Source organism: Bufo gargarizans, chromosome 4, assembly GCF_014858855.1.
Source record: "Bufo gargarizans isolate SCDJY-AF-19 chromosome 4, ASM1485885v1, whole genome shotgun sequence".
Taxonomy (NCBI): Eukaryota; Metazoa; Chordata; class Amphibia; order Anura; family Bufonidae; genus Bufo; species Bufo gargarizans.
The window spans coordinates 290,793,208-290,811,120 of record NC_058083.1 but is presented as its reverse complement, the minus strand read 5'-3'; the positions used below and the strand labels follow the sequence as shown (position 1 = coordinate 290,811,120).

Below are 17,913 nucleotides of genomic sequence, written 5' to 3'. Positions count from 1 at the left end.
TAGTACTGGTGCCTTGCGGAGCTGGGGTCCTAGGCTTCATTCCATCTAAGGACAACATCTGCATGGAGTTCGTATGTTCTCCCCTTTTTTGTGTGGGTTTCCTCCTTGGTACGCTTTCCTCCCACACTTCAAAGACATACTGCTAGGGACCTTAGATTGTGAGCACCACTGGGGACAGTGAGTGATGATGATGATGATTGTAAAGCACCATGGAATATGTTAGCGCTATATAAGTGAGTAAAATAAGTAAATAATATGATCCCATATGTCATCACAGTGCAAATACAGATTTCACATATTATGCATAATTGTAGTAACAGAGGAGAGAATTTGTAAATTGCTTTGGACAACCGCTAAAAAGGCACTCCCACAAAATGTTTTAATCTCTGTCCTGTTAGAAAGGTACATGATGTAAACTATAATGAAGGTCATTTTCTTACCAGACTGTATTTGTGAGTTATCTCCTCACTTCTGATCCTCAGCTGTGTCATGTGACTGACACTCTGACTCTTCAAATAACACAGCATCTTATGTGTGGACAGGAAGCCAGTTTCTGTATGTATTCCTATGGGAGCCTCAATGGCAGTCTCATAGGAATGAATAGAGAAGTAACTGACTTCCTGTCCTGTGTAAGTTGGAGATCAGAGTATTGGTCACATGACACAGCTAAGGATCAGAAGGGAGGTTATAACTCACAAATACAGTCACCGATAATAAAATTACCTTCACTATAGTTTATATAATCTACCTTTCACTCCCACAAAAAATTTGTGGGAGTGCTTCTTTAAAAGCTTCATTCGTAGTGCGCTTTTACATTTATAAGGCTTGTAAGAACCAATTTTTCATTATTCAGTTTGGTGACAGTTCTTGAATAATTAGAAATCAGTAAAAATCATACTATCTATGAAGGGATTTCCTCACTTTACTGCAAGTGCAATCATTCATAATGTCTTATGAAAACCAATAAAAATACATTATTCATGTTTGGTCAATCAATATACGGAGATTATGTAACACACATTAAAACGTGACGGCTGTGATTTGTTTAGCTAACAAAGGATATAAAACTTACTTGACAAAAGAACTCGAAAAAAGGCCAATAATGGCAACTGCAGCACCGATAACTGCGGTCTTTCGACATCCAAACATGTCCGTAAATACGCTGACCACAGGGGAACAGAAGAATATCATTCCCATTGATAGCGAGTTCACCCATGCTGTGGGGAATAAAATAGGAACCAACGTTATAAACAGATAGATTAAACCACTGCTATGTACTAACGCTGAAGAGCAAATTAGTAAATGAATCCTAAATATAAGCAAATGTGTACATGGGTTTAGAAAATATACTTCTACATAGGATTGTAAGAACTGAAAATGTCATCATTCTTTCATGTTCTGTGGAGATTCCAATAATCACATGAGACATTTCACCATCTACAGCGCTGGAGTCTACTCTACTGTCTGTAAGGAAATTGTCTAGTTTCTGCACTGTGCCACAATCAAAAGAAAAGGGACCTTCTTCTCTTGGTCACATGCAACCGTTACTGTGCTACTGGAATGTATAAGTTTACCCTGGAGGATGTCCTGTGGTGGTCCAGCTCTGGTGACCACCAAAAAAGATGAGAATGATGAACCCGTGGTAATCACAACACAAGTCCAATAAGAATTGTGAATGAAGTACCGTAGGAAATCCTTTATTACTCTTATGTGTAGCCACACATATTCCACCATACTCCCTTAGAGCTGATAGCAACTCTTAAAAGGGGGTTGTCCTACCATGACAACCCTTGTCCAAATACCCTAGAAAGGGTATGGGCATCATTTACCTCCTCTATGTGCCAGAATGGAGAGCTGCTCTGTATCATCCAAATGGCTGGTATGAGCTGCTGCATTTCCCCTCCCGCTCTTCGTCAGACCTGCTGCAAGGGGATCTGTCAGCATCAAAACACCCCCCAAACTAGAGTAAGCGGTGTACAGTGTAAGTGGTGCTGAGTCTGGTTATGTCATTTTTATCTTCATGCTCACTGCCATTCCGATGCTTTGCTCCCACAAACCACTAGTAAAATGCATCGACAGGACTCCTCTGTGAGTCCTCTACATTATGTGTGTGAGCTCAGGAGTCCTCTCAATGCATTTTACTGCTGGTTTGTGGGAGCACAGTGTCAGCACGCAAGTCAGTATGATTAAAATTACATAATCGGACTCCCTTACAATACACACCACTTACTCAAGTTTGGGGGGGGGGGGGGGTGTTTCAGAGCCAGCAGGTTCCCTTTAAAAAAAAAAGAAAGAAATGTGGGGTGTGTTCTTGAGACAACCCCCTTAAAAGTTTTTTTTTTTAATTATTTATTTTTAATTTATTCTTATTGTTAGAATAAAAAGTTGTATTGTAATAGATCGGTTGACGGACTACAATAATCCTATGCCAACTTGAACGAATTTACATCATTTCCTCCACCAGTTTATATTAGCTGTAGAACAAGAAAAAGAGCCTCAAGAAAACACAAACTAGAGGTGTGAACAAAGCCTAACTGGTATAGAGTGGAACATACGGTACAAAATTCACAAACCATGTGCTGCAAGAATGCCTAAGTCTGTGCTTCTCCTGACCAGAAGATGGCGCACTAACTGCAGAGCTATGACAAACTCCTGAATTAGCCGCTGATACCATAGCAATATATCCCTCCGCACGTAGTACACAAGAGGGTGGCAACCCCATTACCTCCATTAAAGCCATATTATGCACATGATAATCACAGCCTCACCTTTAGAGGTCGCACTACATTTTTTCCAGAAGAGTAAAAATACTCCTCTTAACAATTTTGAGGAGTATTTTTAGCCGAGGAGGAGTACAAATTGTGCGGTAATTCACATATATAATGCATAGGCCCACATAACGTTATGAGGCTGATATTTATGCAGAGAAACCATTGCTAGTCTCCCATGCAGAAATAAATGTAGACAATTTTACATTTATCCAACATCATACACCAGGGATCAGCAACCTCCAACACTCCAGATGTTCTGAAACTACAACTCCCAGCATGCTTCATTCACTTCTGTGGGAGTCAGAAGAACAGCCTTGCATGCTGGGAGTTGTAGTTTCACAGCATCTGGAGTGCCAAAGGTTGCTGATCCCTGTCATACACTAAACATAAGACCACTGCTGCCATACACAGCGCCCACCTGATGCTGCCATACACAGCTCCCACCTGACGCTGCCATACACAGCTCCCACCTGACGCTGCCATACACAGCGCCCACCTGACGCTGCCATACACAGCGCCCACCTGACGCTGCCATACACAGCGCCCACCTGACGCTGCCATACACAGCGCCCACCTGACGCTGCCATACACAGCGCCCACCTGACGCTGCCATACACAGCTCCCACCTGACGCTGCCATACACAGCACACACCTGACGCTGCCATACACAGCGCTCACCTAACACTACTATATACATATTACATACACAGCTCTACCACGTGCCCAATACACAGATAGTTTACTATATACACATTGCACACACAGCTCTGTTACATGTCCATTACACAGATAGAACTACTGTGTGCACATTACACACAGAAAACTGTACGGTAGACTGGTTACACTGACATAGCCCTGCTTTATACACACCTTCCACACATAAAGTACCTCTGCATTCACCACCAGCACAGTCCTACAGGGAGCCTGTGTTCCCCTAACTCCTCCCACACACATGGCTGATCACATGACTGTGACATCACCACAGGTCCTGTAACCACAATGTAGTGTTTAGTCCAGACTGGAGCTGCCAGGGCTTCTCAGGAGAGAGGCGGGGCTTCATGTGTGCTGGACCTGGCAGCTTCTGATACAGCGCTCCTGACTAGAAAAAGACCGTGCGTAAAAAATACTCATGAGTCTTTTTCCAGGGAGTAAGATGGCCTGAACAGGCATCTATGACGCTGTACAGGTGTTATTGCGACCTCTGCTCACCTTATTGTTGCTACTGTCAGTAGACATACTGTAAGTGGGGGGAAAATGCGTCTTATGGGGCGAATGCTTCCATTTTACATTGCAGTCTGATGAGCGGGGAGAGAGGAGGGGCTGAAGTCCGGAACTTGGGGCGGGTCCCAGTGCAGTCACTGTACTCTTACACCGGGCCCCGCCGCTCACCGCAGTATTTCTAAACATTAATCCTTAACCTGTAAATAAGTTTAACTAAAGCTGCGCTCTCCCCTGTATCAGTACTAAACTTACTAACAAGCTTCCATAGCAGGCAGAGCGGACAGCAGCAGTAACGTCACTCACTGACGTCGCACACCGCCTGCTCCTCCCACTTTGCAGGCGGAGCAGGAGCGCAACGTCAGTGAGTGATGTTACTGCTGCCGTCCGCTCTGCCTGCTATGGAAGCTTGTTAGTAAGTACAGTAATGATACAGGGGAGAGAGCATCTTTAGTTAAACTTATTAACAGGTTAAGGATTAATATTTATAAATACTGTGGTGGGCCGGTGTATTGGGGGACACTGTTATGAGGGTGATCTGTGGATGGCACATATATAGCAGTGTCATCCACAGATCGCCCCCATAACAGTGCCATCCGCAGATCCCCCACATGACAGTGCGTCATCCACAGATCCCCCATAATAGTGTCATGCATAGACCACCATTAGTTCACAACCCACCAAAAGCACACCTTTTGGTCCCCCCAATTTTTTTTTCTTATTTTCCTCCTCAAAAACCTAGGTGCGTCTTATAGGCCGGTGGGTCTTATAAGACGAGAAATACGGTATATAAAACTGCATGCACCCCTGATTTTACCATTATAAGGGCCCATGCACACAAACATTGCTTGGTTCGGCATCCAAGCCGCATTTTGTGTGTGCCGCATCTGTTGCTCCGTTTCGTGGGGCAGGAAAAAAAATAGAACATGTCCTTTTCTAGTCCATTTTGCAGACAAGGATAGACATTTCTATTATGGGGGACCCATTGCAGAACGAACACTGGTGGCATCCGTGTTTTATGTATCCTCAATTTGCGGACTGCAAAACACGGTGCGATCGTGTGCACGAGCCCTAAAGCATACATTGTTGCAGCATGTTAACATATGATTTGATGAGCCATTAGAGGTTCTCACTAGCACTAATGATGATAGTGATATAACACTACAATCTATCACGACTTCAGCATGTGGTCATCTCCGTGCAGAATGTCAAGGATCCTAGGCCTAGGAGTGTAACGGGTTAAAAGCGAAAATCTACCTTCACAGCCATTGCAATAGTGTTTTTACTGTCTTTTTGCTATTTTCGCTGCTCCTGCTGCACGGTATCCCTAGGCCGTAATTCACCTGGCAGAGGACAAGAGTATCCTTTTGGTGCACGTCTGTAGTGTTCTATGGTGGTGTAAGTTCAGTTCAGCAAGTTTCCAGGGGCTGAGGTCTTAAAATAAATGCAAAAAAAATAGTGTTTGCTTTATTCCAGGGCTTTAGCATTTTAGAAATGCGTAGGAGAATGGACCATTCTTATAGTACTGCATGGTGCAAGGCTTTTTCGTGACCGTCTGGTGGCATCGGCTGACGTCCTCTCCAGCACATGACTGGGATGAAAGATGATGACTACTTATTTGATAAGCTTTGCGCTATCTTTAAAGAGTGCTGCACATTCCAGTGGTCAATGTTAGACTGTATGCGTGTAAAACCATTAAAACACTATATTGTAAGGCACTGTGTCTCGTGCGTGAAAGAATGGTAATAGTAGCTTTCATGTCTCTTCCCCTAAGGCTAGTTGCCTGGAAATGGATTCTACTGTTCTGAGGGCTGTATTGCAAGATCCTGACCCCCAAACATATCATAGAGCAAAAATGGAAATAAAAATAGCCCATAAGATTTATGAGGGCGTGGAGAAAGTCTAAAAATAGGTGTGCCCTGATAACCTGCTGGGCGAGGGGATGCTGGATGCTGTTAACATACATGGAATGCATATTTACTTTGCAAAGGTCATGATTAAAATTCCCAAACCTCAAATGTATTCTGGTAGGTCGAGCGCTCATGCTGCGAGATAGAAAAGCAGGTGAAATAAAGTCCATCCAAATCACTTTGGTTGCACGGACAGATTGAAGGCACATTGGGCCACATTGACTCATGTGATTGCACCTAGACTTTGTTGTAAAATGCTCCGAAATGTGATGCTATTTAGCAGGTTATCCTTAAGATAACTCAGGTTACCTTCATTTTTCCTGACAACTGACGACTGTCAACTCCCACTAGATTATCGTCAGATCCCATCGAAATGTGTTGGATTGGTCAACTAATCTAATTGACTATATCCAGCTGTATCCAAGGCTGCGTTCACACCTCCGGCTGTTCTCTGCCTACCGGAGTTCACCGGATCCAACATTGCTGGATCCTCTACTTCACCGCCGTATCCCCACTGCCTGTAATGAGGTCTGGCGGTGATTCGGACGCTTTCTCGTATAAATGGCGGGTTACAGACGGGAAAATACCGCTGCATGAGGCAGTTTTCATCCGGGTGACAGCTGGCTAATCTCTGATGGAGATGTGAACGCAGCCTAAGGGCTCATGCACACGATCGTATGTATTTTGCGTTCCGCCAAAAATACGGATGACATCCGTGTGCATTCCATATTTTGTGGAACGGAACAGCTGGCCCCTAATAGAACCGTACTATCCTTGTCGGTAATGCAAGCAATAATAGGACATGGTCTATTTTTTTGCGGAACGGAAAAATACGGACATACGGAAACAGAATGCACACGGAGTAACTTGTGTTTTTTTTTGGGGGGGGGGGCGGACCCATTGAAGTGAATGGTTTCGCATACTGTCCGCAAAAAACAAACAAACAACGGAACGGACAATGAAAGAAAATGCGTTTGTGTGCATGAGCCCTAAAGTTAAGGATATGTGAAGAAAGCAACAGGAAATCTGAAGTATGTAAATGCATTAGCTGGGTATTACATGCTGTATAAATAATGGCATTCCTTCCTAGACTAAGCACCAGCAGTTATTAACCCAGCGTACGCTGGTCAGCAGAAATGTATTCTTCTCTTCCAACAACAGCCTATTAGCATCCTGCTGAGCATTTGACGCCCAGATGTCTTTAAGGGGCTTGTTTCTCTGTTCCCTTTCTCCCGCTGTGCTAGGAGCAGTTCACATTGTGAAAAGTGATTCCTGCCAGATGCAATATCTTCAGTTCAGTCCAACAGCAGTTGTGTTCTCAAGTCCTGATGTAACCAACAGTGGTGGAGGAGTTATTGTACAATGATGTATACAGGTCCTAAACTACATGCCATTCATATGATCTTGCCATAGCCCAGCAACTTCACGCCACTGTTATTTTCAGTAGGTCATTAAGATTTTTCAACAAAATTAAAGGGGTTTTCCAGGATTTTTATACTGATGACCTATCCTCTGGATAAGTATCTGATGGGTGGGAATCCGACACTTGGGACTTCCGCTGATCAACTGTTTGAGGAGGCATCGGCGCTCGCAGTAGCACTGTGGTCTTCTCTCAGCTCACCAAGCACAGGGCCGTACATTGTATAGCGGCTGTGATTGGTATCGCAGTTCAACGGGTCTGCGCTTCGCCTAGTCCATGTGACTGCTGAACGTAATATGAACATCATATGGCCTTGGGAACGAGGGGGAATGCTGCAGCACTACAGCGAGCGCCACTGCTTTCTCAAACTGCTGATCGGGTAGTTCCGATTAGATACTCATAACCTTTCCAAATGATAGGTCATCAGTAAAAAAAAAAAAAACTCTCAGAAAACCCCTATAAACTATTCAATGACAAATGCCTGCATACTAAGCCGAATATGCATACTACTACTAAAATGAGGCACTGCAGCCTTGTTCACTGTCAATCTTTAACCAGAGACTAAACATTTACAACTCTGACTGACAGAATCAGAAAGTCTTTTCCTGTTCAGGTGGAGATGCAAGGATCTTTAAGGGGTTGTTTTGCCAGTTTCCTCTGGTCTCTACTTCCTGGTCCTTCCTGACACACAGGAAATGACCACTCAGCCAATAACTGGCTAAGACGGGTCATCTCTGCGACTAGTGATTGGCTGTACAATCCTTTCATGTGCGTCAGGAAGTAGGGACCAGTGGGGACATGGGAAAACTCAAAGCAGGAGCGGTGGGGGATTGGACATATCGCTACCTTGCCATTGCCAATCTGACGCTTTGGCAAAATTAATTACTGGCCAGAAACCTCTTTTAATAAATCCATTTACATGAGGTCCTCTTCCCTCCTAAAGGGCTTAAAATTTGAATATAGTATTGAGCAGGTCTGGCCAACCTGCGGCTCTCCAGCTGTTGTACAACTACAATTCCCACCATGCCCTGCTGTAGGCTGTCTGGGCATGCTGGGAGTTGTAGTTTTGCAACAGCTGGAGAGCCACAGGTTGGCCATCCCTGGTATAGAGAAAACTGTGAGGCAGAACATATGTAGTAATGGTGTCTGCATTGGTGTGGCGGTGAACATTTGGCTGTATCTGTTGCAGTGCAATTCTGCGCCATTTACCATGATCTACTAGTTGCTTATCTTTCAAGTACACTTTCATTGAAGGGATCTAAAAGTGCTGCACACGCTCCTAAAAACGCGTGACACAGCAGCGACAGATGGCTCGTTTCACTAGTAAATCAAGGCGGGTTGGGTTGATAATGACTAGTCTATCATCAAGCATGCTCTCTCTTATCTATAAAGCACATGCCAAGCACATTAATCCATGTTGCCCTGAGATAATGGCTATGGCACAAACAGGATTAGCTATAAATATATGTTTTTTTGGCTTATTAGACCATGTAGTATCTTAATAATTAACTTAGAAATATGCACAAAGTAGACAAATCCAGATCGACCTTTGGTAGTTTATAAGACCTGTAAACACAGGACAGTGCAAGGGACTCCCTGATACCCATCCATACACATACAAGGGGAGCCAAACACATCTGAGTGGGCCCCTAACCCAGTAGACCCAACAATAAGTGATTCTGGGATTGCAGCGTGAGTCGCGTTGTGACCCCATTCCTTTCTATTCTAGCACCGCCACGCTGCGATCCTTGGGAGTGACAGCTTTTACATAACCAGCATCACCGTGTAGCCGACCCTTACAGATCTCTACTTGCCCTCAATGTCCTACCATATCTCAGTTTCATACAAGGCTACAAGTTGGTCAACCATCATACTGGCCACCATGATTAAAAGCCATGTGGAAGGCTACAGAAAATATAGTATTTCTCTGGGGCAATGGGGAACTCTGAGGACAGGTAGAGCTCTGGATGGAAACTGAATTGTAAGCTTTTTGTCACAGTATCAGTATTATTGTATTATCAAGTGATAGGTCAAACTGTAAGAGTCTGATCGGTGGGGATCCAACTGATGTGACATTAAAAATTATGGGGTCCCAGCATCCCTGACTGAATGGAGCTAGGTTGTGCAATTACCAGTGGAGTTAAATGAAGCAGCTGCATACCCGTGCAGGTCCTGTCCATCTAGATGGGGCTACAAGGCCCGGAGGTGTCCCCTAAAAGGCAGGGTGCTCTGTTCCCTTGGTTGCCCCCCTACTCCTCAGTGAGACCGCGGAGACTGCTCCCCACTAGTTACGCTTCTGGTATGAATCAATGTACTTAGATCAGCACAACATAAACCCACAAGCTAGTTAGTAGTGTCTACAACAGAGGTTATAATAAAATTAGGAACCAAAACCAAAAAAAGTCTCATGGCACTTGTGGCCAGTCCTAAAGAGAAATGGGGTCATACTATGTCCTCAACCATTATCCAGCCCTTTTTTTTACATGCCCAAATTACTGTAGGAAAATAACAATATAAGGGGACTCCACTATGCTGACACTCAATGCAGTGAAGGTAAAGCTACCTTATGTGACTTAGGCCTCATGCACACGACCGTTGTGTGCATCCGCGGCCGTTGTTCCGTTTTTTTTCCGCTGACCCATTGACTTTCAATGGGTCCGTGGAAAAATCGGAAAATGCACCGTTTGGCATCCGCGTCCGTGATCCGTGTTTCCAGTCCGTGAAAAAAATATGACCTGTCCTATTTTTTTCACGGACAACGGTTCACGGACCCATTCAAGTCAATGGGTCCGTGAAAAATCACGGATGCACACAAGATTGTCATCCGTGATCCGTGCCCGTGATCCGTTTTTTTCCTATCATTTCAAAGGCAAATTTGACTGATTTTTTTTTTCATTTTTCATGTCCGTGGATCCTTCAAAAATCAAGGAAGACCCACGGAAGAAAAAACGGACACGGATCACGGAACAACGGAAACCGTTTTTGCGGTCCGCAAAAAAAAACGTCCGTGTGCATGAGGCCTTACAGTGAATGTCCAGCATTGATCACCCAAAAACTGTGTGCTGGCAGTTCCACATACACTGCATAGATGTAGAGTTAAAATAAAAAATTTAAATGGCATACAGTTTTTTATTTATGTAGAAGTCATACGCAAAATGCCCCTAAGACCCCTCATCGGCAGCAGGAATTTTATCATGTAATCCACAGGTGGATGTGCAGTTGATCTGGAGCACTCTTAAGAAATGGACCTCTGACCTATACATATATGTTGTGAAAATAATCAGGACATAATTTTGGACCTGTCTAGATTTGAAAGGGTGAACATTCACTTAAGTTTAAGGCTACATTCACACGTCAGTATTTTTCTATATCCCGAATTTCGGTTCGTTTTTTGCGGATCCGTATGTCATCCGTTTTTTGCGGATCCATTGACTTTGCATTGTACCAGGATCCGATTTTGCGGATAATAATAGGACAAGTTTTATATTTTTTCGGACACGCGGAACGGAACAACGGAAACGTGCTGTCCGATTTTTTTCAGGACCCATTGAAAATGAATGGGTACGCAACTGGTCCAGATCTGTTCCGCAAAAAACGGAACAGATCAGGAAAGAAACAACGGACGTGTGAATGGACCCTAAGGGTGATGTCTAGAACCCAGGGTAGGTCATAGACAAGGGGGTTGTCTAGAACCCAGAGTAGGTCATAGACAAGGGTGTTGTCTAGAACCCAGGGTAGGTCATAGACAAGGGGGTTGTCTAGAACCCAGGGTAGGTCATAGACAAGGGGGTTGTCTAGAACCCAGGGTAGGTCATAGACAAGGGGGTTGTCTAGAACCCAGGGTAGGTCATAGACAAGGGGGTTGTCTAGAACCACGGGGTAGGTCATCAGTGTTTTACCAGCAGGGGTCTGATTCCCACCAGTCCCATCACCTGCTTCCTTGATTGTGATGTCATGTCCATCAAAGACATGGTCTTTCTGCCAAGCAGACCACTTCTTAGGCGAATGGGCCTGAGTTGCAATACCAAGCATAGCCGCTAAACAAAGTATGGTGCTGTGCTTGGTATACTGAGAGGCTGCAGTGCTCATCCAAGCTCCGTGCTCCCTTCAAGCAGGTGATCATGAGGGACACCAATCTGACATTTATTACCGATCCTGAGTATAGGTCATCAATATTTAAGCCCTGGACAAATCCTTTAAATAAAAATTTGAGGGAAGATCCCTAGATCTCATTGAAGGCATAGTGTAGTATGTGAACTCAATGACCATGACAATGTATAGTATTTCAAGACTATGTCTTAGCTCTCTTTCTAAGAAATCGCCATAACATGTGAAAAGCTCTATGCACATGCAAAATCTCTCCTCGGTAACTTGACATCACAATGTGCTGATACATTTTTTTTCAAACCCCCAAATATACTTTAGCTGTATGGGCAACAGAAGGCAAATATACATTTAAACGTCATCCCCTTGATCTACTTCCTGACAGACTCAATCACTTCTGTCATTCTTTACCAAGAACACCACGCATTTCTAGTGCTGAACAAATGCGGCAGTGTTTGTGTTTCCATATTCGTTCAAATCTGGAAGTGAGTCATATTTCTGAGCTGATAATCTGAAGATTTAATTTATCTTTCCCAATTAATTTTCCAGTCTGGCATCTGTATCCTCTGGCAGACCTCAGCTTCTACTAAGGCCATTTGTTCGCAATCTCTTTCTTCTACAATGCTACTAACGACTCATTTTCTGACGCTGACCTAAAATACTGATTTTCATGTCTGAGTAAGACATTTAAAGGCTATGTGCACTGTTGCAAACATATATTTTCTTTGCTTCCATGCATAAAATAAAAAATGCAATATGACTGCAACATGTGAAAAAACATGAATAAGACCTCATTCACACGTTGTTCAGCCATCCCGTGCATTGGGGGCCACAATCTGTGGTGGCTGCCGAGCCGGATCAAGACCTATTCCAATTGAATGGGTCAGTGATCTCTCCGCACTGCAAAAAAAAAATATATAGAACATGTTTTTTTTTTTTTTTTCCTGCTGTGGAGGCACGAACAGAAGCCCCACGGAAGGTCCATGGAGTTCCGTGCCTTCGTTCTGCACCAACCTTCCGGATTGTGGACCCATTCAAGTGAATGGGTCCGCATTGGTGATGGGGGTGCATGCGGCCGGTCCCCACATATTGCGGTCCCGCTGAAAAAAAAACGGAACATAAACACGTAGAAGTGTATTAGCTATAAGCAGAGCCACATAGATATACACATTGGGGGTCATTTGTAAAAGAACATCTCTTTAACGTCGGTCCTTAATAGCTCCTTTGCTGCCTGGGTAAGCATCTCATTTATGATGAGGTGCAGATCTCCTCATAAATTAAGGGCACCTCTAGCAGTCCATAGGGGAGATTTATTAAAAGTGATGTAAAGGAAAACTGGCTTAGTTGCCGCCCTATAGCAACCAGATTCCACCTTCGATTTTTCAGAGATCCTTTCCTTTACACCAGTTTTGATAAATCTTCCCACATGTGCCTGGAGTGAAAACAACTCAAGCCCCTGACTATTTCCAGGTGTAAATGTTAGTAAATTTGCCGGGGCTGATGTCCCAGCCTGCCCGCCCCCACCCCTAAGTGACGAGGACGGTGTAAAAACTCCCATGCAACAATATTTTGTCGCATGAGCATTTAAAAAGTTGCAAAAAGGGCCCTTTTAGTGAATGACCCCCCCTTATCTTAAATGCTCTGCAAAGCGAGTTACATTTGCTGGAGCTGAAGAAAAGGTGAACCAGCTGTTTCTTTGTAATATTTCTGATGGCACACATATGTGAAAAAACCAGCTGGGCCCCAGTAACCAATTATACCAGTCAGGAAAATGTACAAGTTAGGCATTAGTGGCCGCCTGCTGCTTATATCAAATATTAACCGCTTATTATGGGAACATGAAAGCCCGGTCCACCTGCTGAGATAGGCATCTCTGGTGCTCTGCTAACTCACCCATGAGCGTCTAAAGCCATAAATTACAACAGTAAATGAGGATGAATTAATACAATTACACCATGTAAACTCCGTCCGTACTTCTGTCCAGTGTCCTCACTGAACTGGACTCCTTAAATAACCTTTGCTAAGTGACAGCTATGCTTGTGTGTTACTGTAAATTTCATGTAGGTCCATGTACACAGCAACCCCTGGCCTGCATGGCAGCACACTTACATGGGCACATTTACTAAAACCAGCTTTTTACGCTGTATCGTCATAAATAAGGCGTATTTGTGGCAGTCCATGCGTCTGGTGTAAAAGCTACGCCTGGCGTCAATGTTAGTAAATTTGCCAGGGCTGGAGTCCGGACATGCCCCCATCACTCCCACCTGGCGGACAACTAGCCGTGCAACTAAGGGTCCATTCACACGTCTGTGGTGTGTTGCGGATCCGCAACACACCCGGCTGGCACCCCCTATAGAAATGCCTATTTGCGGACAAGAATAGGACATGTTCTATCTTTTGCGGATCTGCGGACCGGAAGTTCGGGGCTGCGGAAGCGGAGAGCACATAGTGTGCTCTCTGCTTCACGTCCGGGCCCATAGAGAATGAATGGGTCTGCACACGTTCCGCAAAATTGCGGACGTGTGAATGGGGCCTAAACATTGTCACACAGCTGGTTAAAAAATAAAATAGTCACAAGTTTGTTAGTAAAAGTGCCCCACTGTCTCTAAGGATACACAGCGACATGTGATGAGCGACAGCAAGTCGCAGAAAAGCAATGCAACCCAAAAATATGGGTGACTTGTCTGCAACTGGCTGTCGAGCGACTATTTTTAAATTGAGAAGTTGCAACCATATCGCAATTTACACTAAAGTCAATGGAAGAAAAGCCACGTGCAAGTAGCGACAAAATCTGGCAGTCACAGTCACAGCACATCACGTGACAAGAAATGTATGTCACCATGTAGCCCTAGCCTAAATGGATGCAGTGAAGAGCTGTAGGCACTCCGCATGTCGCCATATACTCTATATATAGCACCTTAGGCTAGGTCTACACAACAACATTTGTCGCACCAATGTCGCGTGACAATTTTTACAATGATAGTCTATGGTGTCGCGCTGTGACATGCTGCGACTGCAACGTGACAGTCACAAAAAATCCATTCAATATGGATTTTTCTGTTACTGTCGCAGGATGTCGCATGCTGCAGTGCGACACCATAGACTATCATTATAAATTTTGCCGCACCAATGTTGCGCGACACATGTTGCAGTGTAGTTGGGCCCTATGTCGTCGTGTAGACCTAGCCTTATACTCACCTAGAAGCAATGCTTGTAAGGGAGAATAGCATATGATGGAGAACTGCTACAATAAAACCCTACCGTTCACATGGAGTCCAACCATAAGACTCCTGGTGAACAGGGGTTCGGCACTGATCTCCTTTTCCTTACATGATAACACAGCATTTTCCGGCAGCTGTTACTAGGGGAGATCGCTGCATAGGGATTTTGCAGCTGCCATTGAGTTCTATGACAACTATATTAAGTTCCTATGTGATGAGCTTCCTCATAATGTACTACAGTATGTGAGATTTAGAGCTGTATGGGGAATTAATAAATGTATTAAGTTGAGAAATATGATGTTCAGAATGATCGGTTCACTTTTTGACATTGTGGCAAGGAGTGCAACTTTTTTTTTAAATTAAAGAATTTCTGTATCCAGTTTCACTGGGGGGAAGGGGGTGCATATGTTTTGCTATGGGGCCTTATGATATCCATGTACACCCGTCAATGGTGATGTTTAGGCCTCATGCACAAGGCCGTTGTTTGGGTCCGCATCCGAGCCGCCGTTTTGGCGGCTCGGATGCGGACCCATTCATTTCAAAGGAGCCGCAAAAGATGCGGACAGCACTCCGTGTGCTGTCCGCATCCGTGGCTCCGTTCCGCGATCAACGATTTGCGGACAAGAATAGGCATTTATATTGCCTTCCGTTTTTTTGCGGATCCACGGTTTGCGGACCGCAAAAAACAGCACGGTCGTGTGCATGAGGCCTTAGCCACATGTCCCATACAGAAAAAAAACTTGTGAGGTTTCGACCTGTCCGGTGGGTATGCTTGAGAACGAGTCCTGGACGGGTCAAAACGTCACAAGTTTTACTTGGGTAACACTTGAATAAATGTCACCACTTGATTTCTATGGATATCACGATTTTTATTTGTGCGAAAAGGTTTTTAAAATGTTCAATAAAAATGCTGCAGCCTAAAAATAGTTATCCATGAGGCCAGTGTGAACAGAGTCCATGGCTACAGATATTTGCTCAAACAGGGGGAGAATTATCAAAACTGGTGTAGAGGAAAAACTGACTTAGTTGCCCATAGCGACCAATCAGATTCCACGTTTCATTTTCCAAAGGAGCCCTAACAAATGAAAGGTGGAATCTGATTGGTTGCTATGGGCAACTATGCCACTTTTTGCTCACCGGTTTTGATAAATCTCCCACATGGACTGCATGTAGACAATGCAGGTTCTCAATGGTGCCAGTTTATTGCACCGCTCAACATTTATTGGGGCTAAATTGTCTAAAACTTATGATCTAGGAGATCTGGAAAATCGCTGAGCTGACACTGTGCCGCGGTGAAACTGTTAAATGCTTACTTGCAGGCCTGGCGCCACCGACACTTAAAAAGAAAGCGCTGGATGAATGGGATCAGGGTTTATTGACTTACTACTAGCAATACAGGTGCTCAGGACTAGCTGTTGTTTGCTTTGAAACAGAATCAGGCTTGTACAGAGGAGGCGCAGGCGGCCTGTCCCACCCACCGCTCCTCCAATCAATGCTCACACTAGGGTATGTTGATAAACCACATGTGCGAAGGGACTAAAAACAGGCAAAAGCCCGTGTGTTTGGAGCCTTTGTGTAATATCACTTCAAATAAGATACAAGAGCTGATCTGTCACATGCACCCGAAACAGGAAAGCTACCTGTCATGTAAGCATTTAGTCCCAGCTACGGCCTTAGAACTGGGACATACATAACATAATAGGGGAGGTGTTCTGTCACATACTGCACCTGAAAATGGAGTTCATGGTGTGCACTTAATGTATTATGTCAGTGTACCTATGAAACTGACCTGTTACATGTGCACTTGGCAGCTGAAGGCATCTGTGTTGGTCCCATGTTCATACGTAACCGCATTGCTGAGAAATATGATGTTTAATATATGTAAATGAGTCGCTAGGAGCAACGGGGGTGTTGCCGTTACACTTAGAGGCCCTGCTCTCTCTGCAACTGCTGCGCCCCCTGCACTTTGATTGACAGGGCCAGGCAGTATAAATGTCATCACTCCTGACCAGTGAGGGCCAGTTCACCATGTTCGCCCGCGAACACATGCAGGCTGCCATCTTAACTCACAAGTCCTTACCTGTGCTGCGAGCCAGTCTGAAACAAATGCGGTCACCGGGAGCAGGCAGTTCCGAGAACAGCCACCGCATTTGTTTCAGACCGGCTCGCGGCGCAGGCACAGGTAAGGACTTACCTGTGCCTCGCCGGACTTGTGATTTAAGATGGCAGCCCGCATGTGTTCGCGGGCGAACACACGGCAAACTGGCCATCACTGACCCTGACTTCTCCTAAAGTGAAGAGGGCACACCAGTTGCAGAGAGAGCTGAGCCTCTAGTCAGGGATCTCAAACTGCGGCCCACCAGCTGTTGTAAAACTACAACTCCCAGCATGCCCGGACAGCCTACAGGTATCAGCCTACAGCAGGGCATTGTGGTAGTTTTGCAACAGCTGGAGGGCCGCAGTTTGAGATGCCTGCTTGATGTAATGGCAACACCCTTGTTGCTCCTATTGGCTAATTTTTATATATTAAGGGTGCATTCACACGACCGTAAGTGGTTTGCGATCCGCAAAACACGGATACCGGCCGTGTGCGTTCAGCAATTTGCAGACCTCACATGGCCAGCGCTATAAAGAGAATTCCTAAGCTGGTCCGCGGACAAGAATAGGACATGCTCTATCATTTTTAAATCATTTCCCCTTAAGGGCTTGTTCACACGACCGTGCCGTGTTTTGCTGTCCGCAAATTGCGGATCCGCAAGACAAGGATGCTGCCCGTGTGTCTTCCGCAATTTGCGGAACAGAACAGACGGCCCTTTATAGAAATGCCTATTCTTGTCCGGAAAATGGACAAGAATAGGACATGATTTATTTTTGCGGGGCCACGGTACGGAGCAACGGATGCGGACAGCACACTGAGTGTTGTCCGCATCTTTTATGGCCCCATTAAAGATAATGGGTCCGCACCAGTGCCACAAAAAATGCAGCTCGGATGCGGAACCAAACCACAGTCATGTGAATGAGCCCTAAGGCCTCTTTCACACGAGCGGGTCCGGATAAGGTCCGGATGCGTTGCGGCAAACCCGCGGGAGCAGGTACGCAATTGCAGTCAGTTTTGACTGCGATTACGTTCCGTTGTTCAGTTTTTTTATCGCGCGGGTGCAATGCGTATTAAAAAACTAAATGTGGTACCCAGACCCGAACTTCTTCACAGAAGTTCCGGTTTGGGTTCAAGGTTGTGTAGATTGCATTATTTCCCGTTATAACATGGT

General features: G+C 44.9%; 1 protein-coding gene across 1 annotated transcript in view; it reads right to left on the bottom strand.

The window, feature by feature from the left end:
• SLC16A10 (solute carrier family 16 member 10) overlaps nt 1–17,913 on the bottom strand; it is a 93,680-nt gene that overhangs the window by 11,575 nt on the left and 64,192 nt on the right. The window contains exon 2 of the mRNA XM_044291800.1: nt 1,073–1,217. Coding sequence (XP_044147735.1) covers nt 1,073–1,217 — 145 coding nt within the window. The remainder of the gene's footprint in view (nt 1–1,072; nt 1,218–17,913) is intronic.